The sequence below is a fragment of the Nerophis lumbriciformis genome, linkage group LG18 (genome assembly GCF_033978685.3).
Source record: "Nerophis lumbriciformis linkage group LG18, RoL_Nlum_v2.1, whole genome shotgun sequence".
Lineage (NCBI taxonomy): Eukaryota > Metazoa > Chordata > Actinopteri > Syngnathiformes > Syngnathidae > Nerophis > Nerophis lumbriciformis.
This window is the reverse complement of record NC_084565.2, coordinates 32,768,411-32,784,891: the sequence shown is the minus strand read 5'-3', so window position 1 is coordinate 32,784,891 and position 16,481 is coordinate 32,768,411. Positions and strand designations below refer to the sequence as shown.

The 16,481-nt window shown below is 39.3% G+C and overlaps 1 protein-coding gene across 8 annotated transcripts in view; it reads right to left on the bottom strand.

Annotated features, from left to right (window-relative positions):
- Positions 1-2,344: 2,344 nt before the first annotated feature.
- Positions 2,345-16,481, bottom strand: part of exoc1 (exocyst complex component 1) — a 32,987-nt gene continuing 18,850 nt past the window's right edge. For 4 of the 8 annotated variants that reach the window (XM_061978119.2, XM_061978123.2, XM_061978121.2 and 1 more), the window contains 8 exons: positions 16,138-16,301; positions 15,934-16,050; positions 11,597-11,676; positions 11,288-11,516; positions 5,930-6,113; positions 5,666-5,865; positions 5,398-5,592; positions 5,046-5,334 (listed from right to left, as the gene is read on the bottom strand). In XM_061978119.2, coding sequence (XP_061834103.1) covers positions 5,182-5,334; positions 5,398-5,592; positions 5,666-5,865; positions 5,930-6,113; positions 11,288-11,516; positions 11,597-11,676; positions 15,934-16,050; positions 16,138-16,301 — 1,322 coding nt within the window. In that variant the 3' untranslated portion in view covers positions 5,046-5,181. Of the gene's footprint in view, positions 3,222-5,045; positions 5,335-5,397; positions 5,593-5,665; positions 5,866-5,929; positions 6,114-11,287; positions 11,517-11,596; positions 11,677-15,933; positions 16,051-16,137; positions 16,317-16,481 lie in introns of those variants that run through there. The other 4 variants (XM_061978118.2, XM_061978122.2, XM_061978120.2 and 1 more) reach the window with 2 other exon arrangements.

Here is a 16,481-nt window from a genome sequence, read left to right as displayed (position 1 = left end):
GTTTGTGTTGTTGGCGTGTGATAAACATTGACATTTATTATTTATATTTTGTTATTTACAGCTAAAATAGACCATAAGGAATTGCCTGACCCTCATAAATTGTATGTATATATATATATATATATACACAGGTAAAAGCCAGTAAATTAGAATATTTTGAAAAACTTAATTTATTTCAGTAATTGCATTCAAAAGGTGTAACTTGTACATTATATTTATTCATTGCACACAGACTGATGCATTCAAATGTTTATTTCATTTAATTTTGATGATTTGAAGTGGCAACAAATGAAAATCCAAAATTCCGTGTGTCACAAAATTAGAATATTACTTAAGGCTAATACAAAAAAGGGATTTTTAGAAATGTTGGCCAACTGAAAAGTATGAAAATGAAAAATATGAGCATGTACAATACTCAATACTTGGTTGGAGCTCCTTTTGCCTCAATTACTGCGTTAATGCGGCGTGGCATGGAGTCGATGAGTTTCTGGCACTGCTCAGGTGTTATGAGAGCCCAGGTTGCTCTGATAGTGGCCTTCAACTCTTCTGCGTTTTTGGGTCTGGCATTCTGCATCTTCCTTTTCACAATACCCCACAGATTTTCTATGGGGCTAAGGTCAGGGGAGTTGGCGGGCCAATTTAGAACAGAAATACCATGGTCCGTAAACCAGGCACGGGTAGATTTTACGCTGTGTGCAGGCGCCAAGTCCTGTTGGAACTTGAAATCTCCATCTCCATAGAGCAGGTCAGCAGCAGGAAGCATGAAGTGCTCTAAAACTTGCTGGTAGACAGCTGCGTTGACCCTGGATCTCAGGAAACAGAGTGGACCGACACCAGCAGATGACATGGCACCCATGGGACCATGGTATTTCTGTTCTAAATTGGCCCGCCAACTCCCCTGACCTTAGCCCCATAGAAAATCTGTGGGGTATTGTGAAAAGGAAGATGCAGAATGCCAGACCCAAAAACGCAGAAGAGTTGAAGGCCACTATCAGAGCAACCTGGGCTCTCATAACACCTGAGCAGTGCCAGAAACTCATCGACTCCATGCCACGCCGCATTAACGCAGTAATTGAGGCAAAAGGAGCTCCAACCAAGTATTGAGTATTGTACATGCTCATATTTTTCATTTTCATACTTTTCAGTTGGCCAACATTTCTAAAAATCCCTTTTTTGTATTAGCCTTAAGTAATATTCTAATTTTGTGACACACGGAATTTTGGATTTTCATTTGTTGCCACTTCAAATCATCAAAATTAAATGAAATAAACATTTGAATGCATCAGTCTGTGTGCAATGAATAAATATAATGTACACGTTACACCTTTTGAATGCAATTACTGAAATAAATCAAGTTTTTCAAAATGTTCTAATTTACTGGCTTTTACCTGTATATATAAGCCAATGGCTGCCCAATAGCTCTCGGCCACTTTCTAGTGCGGGCTGATGAGTCTCGGTCAGGGATGTCAAACATACGGCTCGCGGGCCGGATCAAGCCCACCAACAGGTTTTATCCGGCCTATTTTGTTTGTAAATCCATCCATCTATTTCCTACAGCTTATCCTTTTTTGGGGTTGCGGGGGGTGCTGGAGCCTATCTCAGCTGCATTCGGGTGGTAGGCGGGGTACACCCTGGACAAGTCGCCACCTCATCGCAGTTTGTTTGTAAATATTAGTTTTTCTTTATGAGTATAAAAATGAGCTGGCATTTTTTAATGAAAAGAACTGCTGTACTAAATGTGTCCACTGGATGTCGCCATAGCAATTTTTTGTCTTTGCCGCAAGAGCATGCATGACTTCAGAGGGGGCGGAGCTATGTGCTGTGTTAAGATCAAGGCAACACATCTGTTTTTTGGACACTACGTACTTACGCTGCTTGTTAGTGATAGTACCGTATACAAAATGTGGATTGTTGCTTTCATGCCTTGATTGTCAAAGATGCTGTTGGTAATGTAACCTTTGGCATTTCTACACAAGTCATTGCTTTTGATTATCTGCACATTTCGTGTTGTACTTACTTACTCGACTGGGGACCCATTTTCTTGGCGCACATAAATATACTGCAATAATATGTATCCCCTTCTAACTTCATGTGTGATCAATGAAATGAGTCCAAATTTGCAAGTTTTGTGGTAGATGATGCTACCTATGTAGAGAATAAACCACATGACGTTTGTACATCCGTTGAGGAAAATGAGCAAATCACAATAATAACATTCTGTAATTTTATTTTGATATTAGTATTCATTTATTATTCTGATATATTAAAAAATGAACACCAATGGGAGCATTTTTAAACTCTGCCAAACTCATCCATCCATTCATCAATTTTCTACCGCTTGTCACTCTCGATGTCGCGGGGGATGGTTAGAGTGTCCGCCCTGAGATCGGTAGGTTGTGAGTTCAAACTCCGGCCGAGTCATACCAAAGACTATAAAAATGGGACCCATTACCTCCCTGCTTGGCACTCAGCATCAAGGGTTGGAATTGGGGGTTAAATCCCCAAAAATGATTCCCGGGTGCGGCACCGCTGCTGCTCACTGCTCCCCTCACCTCCCAGGGGGTGAACAAGGGGATGGGTCAAATGCAGAGGACAAATTTCACCACACCTTGTGTGTGTGACAATCATCGGTACTTTAACTTTAACTAACCCATCTGCACTATCCATCCATCCATTTTCTACTGCTTGTCCCTTTCGGGGTTGCGGGGCGTACTGGAGCCTATCTCAGCTGCATTCGGGCGGACAAGTCGCCACTTCATCGCAGGGCCAACACAGACAGACAGACAACATTCACACTCACTAATTCAACCTATTTAACTGAAGAACATTATCACATCATTTATTCAGAAAGTGTAAATAACGACAAGTGAGGATAGAATACTACTAACCACAAAATGTAAGTGTAAAAAACAAACAAACATTATGATTTGTCATTTTTCAGAATGTGCTGGGTCTATTTTTTTTAACAAAGTGAACAATCTGAAGTTGTCTTTATTTTTAAGTTATCACGCCATGATTTTACCAATTCAGCTCACTTGGGGAGAGATTTTCCTCCATGTGGTCTCCTGAGCTAAAAATGAGTTTGACACCCATGATCTAAGAAGACCGAAATGTCCGACACATGCTTGTTCAGCCAGGGCTCTATGAAGCTCGTCCATTCCAACGCCGGTATAGCCATGCTGGAGAAGAAAGTCGGGGACTAAGATCAGCTGTTGGCATGGCTGGAAAAGGAAGTGGAGAACTAAGATCAGCTGTTGGCATGGCTGAAGTAGAACGTTTAGGACAAAGATCCGCTGGTGGCCTTGCTGGAAAAGGAAGTGGAGAACTAAGATCAGCTGGTGGCATGGAAGTAGAAAGCTGGTGGCCTTGCTGGAGAAGGAAGTCAAGAACCAAGACAAGCTGGTGGCATGGCTGAAGTAGAAAGTTGAGTTCAAAGATCAGCTGGTGGCATGGCTGAAGTAGAAAGTAGAGTACAAAGATCAGCTGGTGCCATGGCTGAAGTAGAAAGTTGAGTACAAAGATCAGCTGGTGGCATGGCTGAAGTAGAACGTTGAGTACAAAGATCAGCTGGTGGCATGGCTGAAGTAGATAGTCAAGCTGATGAGCCGCACCAGAAAGCTGCTGGAGGCGGAACTTGAAAGACAAGACCTCCCATCCCTAAACTTTATTTTTATTTATTAATTTATTGGTGATGTGCCTTTTCTTGTTTTGATTTTTTACATTGTGTATTGTGTGTGTGCAAATAAACAAGTTTTCTTATGTTCTAGGTGTCATTGGTTTGACTAAATCTTTGTTCGCCTCTACGTATAGTAAAGCGCCTGCGCCTTTAGCGTATTTTTTTTATTTAAACGCAGTGTGTTTAAAAGATGATTGCCTGAGTGTGACACTCAGGCAATCATCTTTTCTTGTCTCGATTTGCATGTTGCAGGAGCACAGTATCTTTCTGTTTTTTAGAACCACAAGAGGTTTGATTTAAACACCGACATACTTTTTATGTTCTCTACATCAACTTAAATGTACTACAAATGACCATATTTAGTGCGCCTCATAACCCGGTGCGACTTATGGTTGCGCTTACTGACCTTGAAAATGTTATATTTGGTACATGGTGTAATCATAAGTGTGACCAGTAGATAGCAATCACACCTAAGTTTTTTGACACAAAAAATAGACTTGAAATTAAATATATATATATATATTTTCACACAAGAACATATATGGAATAAAAAAATGTTTCTAACAAAATAAGTTTTGGTTAAAATTCTTTGATTTGGTTAAAATAATTTTTGGGGGTTTTCAAATTTTTTTTGTTTAAAATCTTTTTTAAAAAAAGTTGTTTTGGGGGGGGGGGGGGGGGGGGGGGGGTTGTTAAGTCATCTATCTATCCATAGTCATAAACAAAAAAAAAACATTTACCATTTATAAACCGAATAAATGACTTGCAACAAAACAACAAAAAAAGATTTGCAACCCAAAAATCTATATCAAAAAGTTTTGTAACCAAATCGTTTTTGTTTGCAAACTTTACATTTTAAATACATTTTTTTGTTTGCAAATATGTATTTGTTTTACAAAACAGTGTTTTGTGTTTGCAAATCTTTTTCCAGGTTACAAATGTTTTTGGTTTTTTTTGGTTCCGAATCCATTTTTTTTGGTTGCATAAAAATACACACAGCTCACTGTCATTTGTTTCTGTTAAATATCTATGTCCTATGTTTAGTTTATGCTTAGTGTGTGTCAAATCTTGTTTTATTATTGCACATTGGAGTATGGGAGAAACGCAATTTCAGTCTGCTGTGTAATGTACTTTTGCTTGGTCTGATTGACAATAAAGTTTGACTTCAATTGATTTCTCTCCATAGATTAGTGGAGCATTAAAATGTAAAAGAGGCAAAAAATGGACATTGCAATCTCCTGAAAAAAGGGCAAAAGTTTGAGTTCAGAGCCTTGAAAGGTCAAAATCAGCAGAAAAACAAATCTACCCATGTTTCTCAAAAAAACTACAAATTCCGTAAACAATTGAAGAGTTTAAAACAATAGAAGGATGAGATCAAGAGTGCAGGTTTATTAATAATGAATGAGATACGTGCACCTGGGAATATGCCGACTGTTGTAGGTTCAGCCAGCGTGTGGCAGTAGTGAGTCATTGTTCTGGTCAGACTGGATGGCAGCAGGGTTAAATTAATGCGACTGAGCGATACTGGAGAAATACTCCAGCATGTCCTGAATTGTGAACTCCATGGTGATTCCAGATCCAGGATAACATCTGCCGATCAAATCTTCAAAGTGCTTGTACTGGCGGATGAACTCGTCTTGTGTGGAGTGCCACACCACCTGCGAAGAAAAAAAAGTTACAAAAAAGAAGAGTGGGCACTTTGAAAAGGCAAGAGACCTCACCTGTAGAAGACTCTCCTCTTCACACAAGTGTTTGTCAACCTTCTTGTAGAGGTTATCTAGACCCTTTTTAACCTCTTTGCCAGGGTATTCTTTGATGACCTTGCGTAGTTCTTGCTTGTTGAAGGCCAGCTGGTAGCTCACCTCCTCCTCCCGGACGCCTTGCGCCACGCGGGCTTCTACCCCCTCAAAGAAATGCTGCAAAGGAACCATAAAAATCAAACAGCGCTTGCAAAATGTCTGGTTTTTTTTAGTGCAACATTTTTCTTACGTTGAGTTTTTCCAGAGGCTGGCCCAAGGAGTTGATGACATAGGACTGCAAGTGGTCAGTGTACTTGTACTTGGCATCTCGCCTCTCTGCTTCCAGACAAGAGATCTTCAGTCGGGACAGCGTGGAAAAGATGTGGTGGAAGTTCTCCATCATCACAACATCCCGCGGCGTCTTCTGGCTTTCATTGGCCACCTTCTCCACTGATGAAGACAGTGCATTGTCAGAGCCTCTATTTAAACAAAAAGTGCTCTCTCGCGTTCTCACCGTTCATGAAGACCGCCCTGATAAGTTTGACGTAGGCTTTATCCAGGTCCCCTCGGCGCTCCGCATTCCGGAAGATGGTTTCAGCCAACTCTGCAAACTCTTCAAAGCCGGTGACAAAAGGCAGGATTCCCACTTTGCTCTTCTTGGATATTTTCACCTCTTCCATTTGCCTTATCTGACCGGACTGTGAAAAAGAAATACACATTCTCAGCTATATCTTATAATACTGCCTTTTCCCCCACGTAAAATGCGCTATTCGTGATAACGAAAAATATACTTTAATTTAATCTTTTAAAAGTAATGCTTTTTTTAATATTACCCACCCTGAATTGTAATGCGTCACACTGCTTTTGCGTTATTTTCACTGAAAAAAACAGCAGAATTTAATTCTAATACTAAAACAATGTCAAAACAATGATACTAATCTTACTAAAACTATTTTTCTATTATCAAAGATCTCGCCAAATAAACCAAAAATGTATTATAAAACTATGACATTAATTTGCAAGGAATTACACGCTTAACATGTAGATAGACTTAATGACATCACGACTGTGTACGTGTGGTGTGGCATTAATGATTTTATATCAATATAATTATGCATCTATGTATACAAAGTAACTCGAAACACTTGTATCTCAAATCAAGTCAAATTAATTGGTGCTTGCCCCCCGAAACCACCACCAATTTTTACATTCAACATGTCGTTTGAAAAGAAAAAGAAACTAGTTAAGCAATATCTAATAATAGAATTAATGTACCAGAAACAGCTCCAGTAGTTTTATGATGTCATGTAATAATAATGTACAGGATTTAGACTGTATAAAGTCACTGTGTTTGATCCAGCTACTAACTCTCTGCCACACCACAATGTCAGCGTGGAAAGACCGTAGGAGATGCGAAGGAAGAGACGGACGAGGCTGTGGAGCTAGAGTTGAGCTTTGTTGAGCCCGGGTTGAATGAGCACATATCTGACACTTCGGTCTCCTGGACGGATTGTTGCTCATCTGCGCGGACTGGACATTCGCTGACAGCTAGTGGACAACCTAAGACGCAGTCGGCTCTCTTGGTTGCTTTGTTGGGCCTGTTCCTGTTTTTGGCCGTGTAAGTGGGTGTTGTAATTGTGTTTTTGTTGTTTGTCTATACATGGTGTAATTGTATGTGTGCAATGTGTATTATTATTATTGCTGTTTTTTGTTGTTTCATTATGTTTTGATTTTGTAGCTGTATGTGTATGTATGTCTTTTAGTCTACTTTATACATTTTGTTTTTGCCCTCTTTTTGTACCCCTGTGTGCATTATCCTCTCCATCCTTATCATTTCCATCCTTTGTGACTGAGCTACTGTGTGGAACAATTTCCCTCGTGGATCATTAAAGTTTATCTAAGTCTAATGTAGACATAGCACTGCTGAAGTGGCAGTTGGTTGCATCACATCTATCCTCTTTTACTGTTTTTTATGTCCTTTCATGTTTCCCTATTGTTTGCATGTGTTTTATTTTACACTATTCTGCGGATTTTTTGTATCTGCTCTGCAACCACATCATTTCCAAATTGTGGGATAAGTAAAGTCTATCCTATTGTATCCCCCATCCTAAATAGTTGGAAATGTACCAATAATACACACAATTTGAGATTGGGTCTATTTTGAGGAGGAAGATGGGTTTTTGCTTTTGGACTGTATAATTCGTTTTTGTAGCAATCTGTTTTATTTTGAAAATACACTGTCAATAAAGCCACATAAATAATAAACATTTTATGTGATTATATTAGACATATACATATGTGGTAATAAATCATACATGCATCCATTTTCTACCACCTGTCCCTTTTGGGGTCGCGGTGGTTGCTGGAGCCTATCTCAATTGAATTAAATCTGAAATCTTAAAGTGATGCTCTTTTTAGTTAGTCAAGCTGAAAGAACTGGCTCTTTGTATTAAAGACAAAATTGATGCAACAGCAGAAAATACTTTTTAAAAAACAGAGAAAAACTGTGTATTTTACCGTAATTTTCGGACTATAAGGCACACTTCAAATCCATTCATTTTCTCAAAAATCGACAGTGCGCCTTATAACCCGGTGCGCCTAATGTATGGATTCATTATGGTTGTGCTTACCGACTTCAAACTCATTTTATTTGGTACATGGTGTAATGATAAGTGGGACCAGTGGATGGCAGTCACACATAAGAGAAAAGTCTGGACTGCAGGTTAATGCCCCCATGTCAATAAATGACGCTAGCAAGTACCCGTAAGCAAGCAACACAATAACTTTGATGTCTAAATGACAATATAAAAACATTACACACTGTGCTCAAAAATCTGTCACAATGTTTTTGTACAACTTTTTGGATTGTTGGAGCATTACGGCTACCGTAGTCATACATGCTGTGCTTCAACATACAAGTATTATTATGGTGTGTGTGTATATGAACCCCAAAATGGCACCTATTAGGAGACATATCTGGCATTTTGTTCCGCAATATTTTGCAAAACCAACTTTTCTTACCTATTGGTCCCTGTTGTTGTGTATTTGGGATCTGTATAAGTCCCAAATTATTGTTCGCCATTGTAGTCAATAAGCTCCTTCTTTTTCTCTATCCTCTTGTTGTGGGGCATTCATCTTCCGCTGTTGCCTTTACTAATACAATGTAGCGTACAGTTTTAACTTATGTTTGTCAGTAAACTCGTTATGGCGGCGCTAAAAACTACCAGTACAACAAATATGACGGGAAGAAGATGCAGTCGAAGTGAAGGCACGTAAACAATACCACCCAAAAAGTGGCGCATCCTGTAGAGATGGTCAGAAAGAAGCTTGAAGATGGTCTGTAAACCATAATCTATGCAACATTTTGACCAAAGAACCGCCATTACATGTTATGTGGGCCACAAAGAACTGTTTTAAATGTAGACTTAAATGTAGACAAAAAAATATAATATGACTCCTTTAATGCCCTTAAAGTCTGGTGCGTCTTTTGTATGAAAATAGACATGAATAGACCCGCTTACGGCAGTGCGCCTTATAATCTGGTGCGTCCTATGGTCTGACTTTTTGATTACTTATGCCCTACTCCTGAGTTACATCAAAAACTGCTAAGTACTCGGGGTGTGAAATATTTTTTCCCCCGAATGATTCGCAATTCTTACCTGTAACCATTCTTAATAGATTTTAAAAAATCTAAAATGTATTAAAACAAAAAAAAAAAAAGTACCTATTCTATTTTATTTTTTAAATCTGTCCTGTGAAGACACTCAGGCATATCATATTGTTGATGTAGATGCCCATATCTGCTGTACAGGTTTACTTTACAAAAGAGAAATGTTGGATACTTCTCTTGTTGCCTTATTTGTATTTTACTTTATTAAATGTTTGGGTAGAATTTTATTATACAAAACCAGTTTTCTTTAAAGTAATATAGAAATGTATCAGAGCTGTTATCTATTTTATGGAGGAATGTACTTAATCATAGAACTGGCACCCGATGTTATTAAAAATGTTTGATTTTGAATCGAGAATCCTTTTGAATCAAGTATCGATTGTGATTTGAATTGTTACCCCCAAGAATTGAATCGAATCGAATCGTGAGGTGCCCAAAAATTCAGAGCTGTAGTAGTTACTCACATTTAGGGATGTCCCGATCCGATATTTGGATCGGATCGGCCGCCGATATTTGCCAAAAAATGCGTATCGGCAAGGCATGGGAAAATGCCGATCCAGATCCAGTTAAAAAAACAACAACTCTGGTCCGTGTTTTCCAACGCGCTGATTTAAATAATACATTCCACTTTTCTGCTGCTCCCTAATTTCCGTTCCGCATTTTCCAGCACACCTTCAACACATCCACAGGTCTGTAGATTCTCACGCAGTTGCCTTTAGCTGCTGGCATTACACGACAGGCTCTTCTCACTCTTTCCTGTGTCTCCCTCTCACAGACAGACAAGCGCACCTTCTTACACACGTCAATTACTGTCACGTCATACGTCACATACGTGTACGCCCTCTCCCAGCAGAGAGGTAGCAGCATGGCTAACGTTAGCTGTGATGCTAGCGCAGCCGTGTGACCAACCTTCTCTCTAAGGTGCGCGCCTGTGCGCATAGCAATTATATGCCACGCACAAAATCAAATAAAAAAATAAGCGCATAACAATTTTCGACACACGGACACGACAGAGAAAACAGTTTTCGTCATCATTGTTCAAATATTGTAACGTCTGTCGAGACGCTTATCTCCATTCGGTGCCACACGTCAACACCATCAAAATGCCGAGGCAAAAATTTCCACATCAACACCGTATGAAAAAATTAGTGATTTCTTTAGTTGTGATTTCCTTCTCTGCATGAAAGTTTAAAAGTAGCATATATTAATGCAGTATGAAGAAGAATGTTTTAATGTAGACATGCAAGCCTTGAAAGAAAATTTTGAAAATCAAGACTACATTTCCTGCAAATGGGTGCATTTCTACCCTATATTTTAACTTTAGATTTATTCTCATATCAAACTCTTTTGGCTGTCTTTTTGACACTTACAGCCGGCGCCCCCCTCCACACCCCGGATTATAAATATTGTAAATAATTCAATGTGATTATCTTGTGTGATGACAATAGATATATACTATTATGATGATAGTATATATCTGATAGTATATATCTGTATCATGAATCCACTTGTTTAAGTGGACCCCGACTTAAACAAGTTGAAAAACTTATTCGGGTGTTACCATTTAGTGGTCAATTGTACGGAATATGTACTTCACTGTGCAACCTACTAATAAAAGTCTCAATCAATCAATCAAAACACATAGAATCATCATACTGCTGTGATTATATGCATCAAGTGTTCATTCAAGGCTAAGGCAAAATATCGAGATATATATTGTGTATCGCAATATGGCCTTAAAATATCGCAATATTAAAAAAAGGCCATATCGCCCAGCCCTAGTTCAATGATGCCAATTCTGTTTGTCATGTATAATTTTGTCTATTTTGTGTTTATCCTTGAATAAACAGGTCAGTTTCTTGTTACCAACCATTGTGTATTATTCAAACTCCCCTAATTCAGCTGGCTAGTTGTTATCAAGAGTACTAAAACCCTTTTCAACATGATTCTGACAACTAAGTAGGCTAAATAACTTTAAACTTTAATACATGCTCGGATAGGCCAGTATCGGTATCGGTCAGTATTGGTATCGGATCGGAAGTGCAAAAACAATATCGGCATCGGATCAGAAGTGCAAAAACCTGGATCAGGACATCCCTTCTCACATTGTCTTACTCTAATAACCCACAAATGTAACGTAAACCTGATGTCTTTAACCACAAGCGTGGTCATAGGAATAAACTCTCTTCAACCTATACTCACGATGCATTTGTCAAAGTTCCTTTTGACGGTGACCAAGACGTTTCCCAACGTGGTGCTGAGGTAAGAGGCCGGGTCCACGTTCTCGGCTGTCCACACGTGGTGACTCATTTTCACCAGCATGTACAGCGAGTGGAAGCTGTCAATCTTGTCCCCCAAAGCGATGAGGCTGTTAAGCTCCGTCTCGATGCTCTGGAAGATTTTATTCATCATCAGCCGCACCACGTCTTTGCTGTGGCGAGGGGAGAAACAAGACGGGGAAGCGTGAGTTCCACAAGTATGACGCTGGGTGACATTTGCCATTAAACTCACTCTGATGACAAAGAGTGTCTGTGTTCTGCCTGGGGAGGCATTCTTGATGGCGTGCTGCCATCCGATTCCTCTGCCTCCGGCTGACAGGACAACAGAAGTAAAACAATGACAACGCTTTGAAGACGTTCACTGACATTTTTGAGTGATGAAAGCATGCCAGTGTCTGTTATTGCTTCACTAGATAATGTTTTTATGGCGACAGAAAGAAAAAACAAGTGCTTCATTGGCCACCAAGAGATGCCAGAGATGTATTTTTACTTTGTTCTGTTTGATGAATAGCACAAATAAAATGTTGACAAAAAATCAAAAACAGAGACATCCATTCCAGTCTCTTAGGAAGTCATGTAAATAATCTGTTACAGGGTAAAACTGTCAACATCAAAAAACCTTTATTAGCAATATTTAATGCGTATGATTAAAAAAATAATTCCAATAGTAAAATTCTTACTTAAATTAGATGAATTTGTCACATATAGTTAACTTTTTAATCATTTGTTTGTTCTTCAAGTGTGAAAAGAAGTTAACCACTTAAAATTAGGGATGTTCCGATCAGGGTTGTAAATTGCTGATTTCGATACTAATAATCCATGAATGAGATAGGCCAATACCAATACCGATCACATGAATTAATTGTACATTTTTCAATGTATTTATGGTGAGTTCTATTGTCAGTTTAGCAATATCAACACAATATTTAAACTGCTTCCATATTCTCTGGCATTGCAAAAAATTGTTTGAACAAAACAAAGTCAATAACTACGTAAAAGTAAAAACTACTATCTACAACTCATCTAAATCTTTTGGGTTTTGACATGGAAGTTCTCCTGTGTCCAGGGAATTATTACCAACATTTATAAACATTGACAATAATATATTTAAAAAATAATTACAAATAAAAATATTAACGTAATCAGTCTAGTATCGATCATGTACTTATACTTCTCTTAGTATCGATTGATGCCATCAATTTACGGATTGATCCGCCCTCCTCCTATGTGTCGTGTCGTGAGGCAACAATGCTGACACACAGTTGTTGTTATATTATCCTCTTTCTGGACTCTTACTAATCTACTACTAATCCTGTTAATAACTGCTTCCTTTCTGCTGCAACACAATGTCATCTATACTTTTTAAACTTTACTAAGCACCTATTTTCTTCTGTTGTTTAAAGCATGCTTGCTCCTGGCTTGCTCTCAGTGTGGAACATGTTTAACCTTGTCCCCCAGTGATAATAGTACATAATTATGATTCTTATGATTGCAATTGATTTGCTATAATGGAAATGCAGCTTAGGGGAATGGCTCTAAACTGTGTATGGAGACAAATAATTAGCTGCTCGCCGCTTGTCAGCCGGGGGACTAAAAATAAATAGTGTCAGCCAGAAGGGATCAGCGTTTGTGATCGGCATTAAAAGACATTCATTGCCAAGGACAATCGCATACATTTTTCCAAAAATCGTCAGATACTAATTGGTGGTTGATCATCTACTTAAAAGGAACTGCATTTTTTTTATCGTTCACAATCACAAGAAAGATGGGTCAAATGCAGAGGACAAATTTCTGCAGAGGACAAATTTCACCACACCTAGTGTGTGTGTGACAATCATTGGTACTTTAACTGAACCTAACAAACATGTCTTTTTGGGGGGTGGGTTTTAAAGATGATAAAAAACGCCTGGAAGATGCGGTAAATGGGAGTCACCATTGTAGCCTTCAAAGCCCTCTAAAACAACTTCAAAACTCTCCAGCAACGTTTTATATACACACTGCAAGTCTATATATAAAGTAGTAACAGACACGTTCATAACAATATGTAATATGTACAATATTTACTGTATTTTGGTAATTTTAATCATTGCCGGAACTAATTCCTCTGCGCATTTATTTTCGTTTCCAAAGCAGCGCCCTTCTGACTTCTGTGTGTCCTACTTTCGGAAACAAAGGTGTGTGGTCTTATCATGGCAGATTCGGTAACAAACAACAAAGACGATATTTTTGGAAAAAACAAGGAATCACAACCTTGTTTTTTAAAATCTGAATATATAGAGGATGAACGACTGCTTCAAGAAGCAAGCACGACAGAAGAGTAAGACGTTGGAGCAAACGGAAGCCAAGAGAGTGAGGTTAAAGTGACTTGAAGCTGCAAAATGTTGAATTGGAATCCATGCTATTTCAATATAAATAGCATACTTGCCAACCTTGAGACCTCCAAATTCGGGAGATTGGGGGTACTAACTGTACTTGCTGCTTACTTTCAAAAAAAATAACACTTACCTTTCACTATTTGAGTAGCTTTTGTTCTGCCATTTGAGTACTGGCGAGCGATCTCTGAATCCGGGAACATATCCTTCACGGATTTATTGAAAACATCCGCAAATGAGAACGGAATGTTGCTTGCAAGGTGGCCCATAATACTGCGTTGCCGCCGCCTTGTGCTTCTCTGACCGATCATGAGTGACTATATCCATTCGGCCACCGTGTTATGGGTTATAGATAAACCTATGGATAACGGAGACATACATAATAGTCTCTTTTTCAGGTGAGAGGATGCTAAAGGCAGTGCCTTTAAGGCACGCCCCCAAATTGTTTGTCCGGCTGGAAATTTTGGATATTACAACTTGCCGTAGTTTTGAAGCAATGCATGATGGGAATCCGGATGTTGTGTGTTGGTGTATTAACGTGCCGGCTGGAATAAACACACGCTAAGAAATAGCTCCGTGCCTGCCTACTTTATGGGTTATAGATAAACCTATGGATAACGAAGACATATATAATAGTCTCCTTTTCAGGTGCGAGACGACGCTAAAGGCATTGCCTTTAAGGCACGCCCCCAATATAGTTGTCCGGCTGGAAATCGGGAGATTTTCGGGAGAATGGTTGTAACCAGGAGATTTTCGGGAGTCTCTCGGAAAATTCGGGAGGGTTGGCAAGTATGATAAATAGACTGTTTACCCAAATAAATCGTAAAAAACGTCCCCGGCCAGCTGGACCAAACGGACAGCTGTCCATCGAGTGAGTCACACTTTATATTGATCATGATACATCGTGCGTGTTATTAAAACTACAGTACATACGCTGTCTGGCTAGTTGTGTACAAATAAAAGATGAAATGTGGGCTAACACTTTACAGATACTGTAATATGATTGTTCATGTTTTTCAATCAGTACTGTTTGGTGTCTTATCGCATTGTGTTGTGCATTACAAACTCAAACGTGTTTCGTGCTGACGTAGAAGCTAGCTTATCCCTTGCCGTAGTTAGGTTTTTCGGCTAATACCGTAGCATGCCGATGTGTTTACTATGTTCTCAAGAAACATGTGGTATTTAATTTTTTCTTATCGAATTCTGTAAGCCGCGTCCAAATGTTAACTTCATTTTTCCAGCACTCGTATGGCCTGGACTCGTCAAACCTCGGCGGTATTTTACAGTTTGCAGCCGTCCTCAACCATCCTCTGCTACCTATGTTAAGTGGGGATGAATAAACACAACGTTTATTCTCGTTCACAACTTTTAATCACACTTGCACAGAGGAAAAAACGGAAACACTCAATCCCTACTTCCCGCCCACAAACACTGCGCATGCGTTAACCCAGTATATGGAGAAACATGTTAACAACTACGCTATAAAAATAGTTCCTCAGTGTTTACTCTTACAATAACAATGTCGCTACAGCTTGGTTATTATACAGGTTACAGAACGTAAATTAATTAATTGAAGTCTTTTGAATGCATTTTTAAAGTGATTTGGAGGTAGAATTGATTGCTCCCATTAGCTGCATTGCTAGCCACCAAGAAGGAGCTGATTTTTACAAGTTAGATTGCAACAAAACCCAAAAACGTTTGTCTTCTTGTCCCTCATGATTGTGAACAATAGGTCAAATAAAATAAAAATGCAGTTCCCCTTTAAAATGTAAACAAATCATCCATCCATTTTCTACCGCTTGTCCTACTCGACTTTAATTTATGACTGTTGGCTACTCCTTCTTTTTAGAATGAGCGACGCAAAAAGCCAAATAAAAAGTAAAACACAAGCAGAGTAAACACTTTACTGTTTGCTGTCTGAAGTGATGCCCTCATTATTTTTGTTAATAGTAGAAAATCCTAACAAAACAAAAAATCCAAAGAAGTTTGCTGAACTGAGGTTTTTGCATCTCACGTGACGGTTCAAACTAAAAAGTTTAGTACAACCATTTAAAAAGGTGTAGCTACGTTGAAAAATAGGTGAGGTCCAAGAAAAAGTGTGATTGACGATGATCGATACTGGTGCTTTCATTTATGCTGCATTTATTTGTGGAAATACTACAAGACTATAAAGCATATGAACAATGATATACGGTACCTGAGCAAGAGGAGGCGATACGGTCGTGTGCTGCTGCTGCAGCTTGAAAAACTTGGTGACAAAGTCTTGCTCTGCGAGGCACAGAGGCTCCAGTTCACTTAGGACCTGCTCAAAGATCTGCAAACACACATGGCATCCAATTCAGTTCATGAATAATACGCACACAAAACCACGTCAGAGATTCTCCCCGATGGGCTAGCTTACCTTGTCAAACTTGGTGCGGTCGGCCACGTCCAGGTCCGAGGCAGACATGTTTCCCATGTCCAGCAGCGAGGACGACTGGGAACGCCGGCTGTTGGCCCCTTGCACGGTCAGCTTGTTCAGGCTGGACGTGGAGCCTGTCAGCTTCCCTGAACTGCCATGAAGGCCTGAGTGCAAATGTGCTGTGTTCATTAGACACACACACACACACAGTAGATGTCAAAAGTCACATGAATATTCCTGATTTTTATGTTTGATGGTGCATTTAGAGGTGACTATGAGAATGCAACACAAGCGTCAGGGCAGGTGGCTTCACATCAGACAGGGGTTGTTTAAAGTGTAGTTAT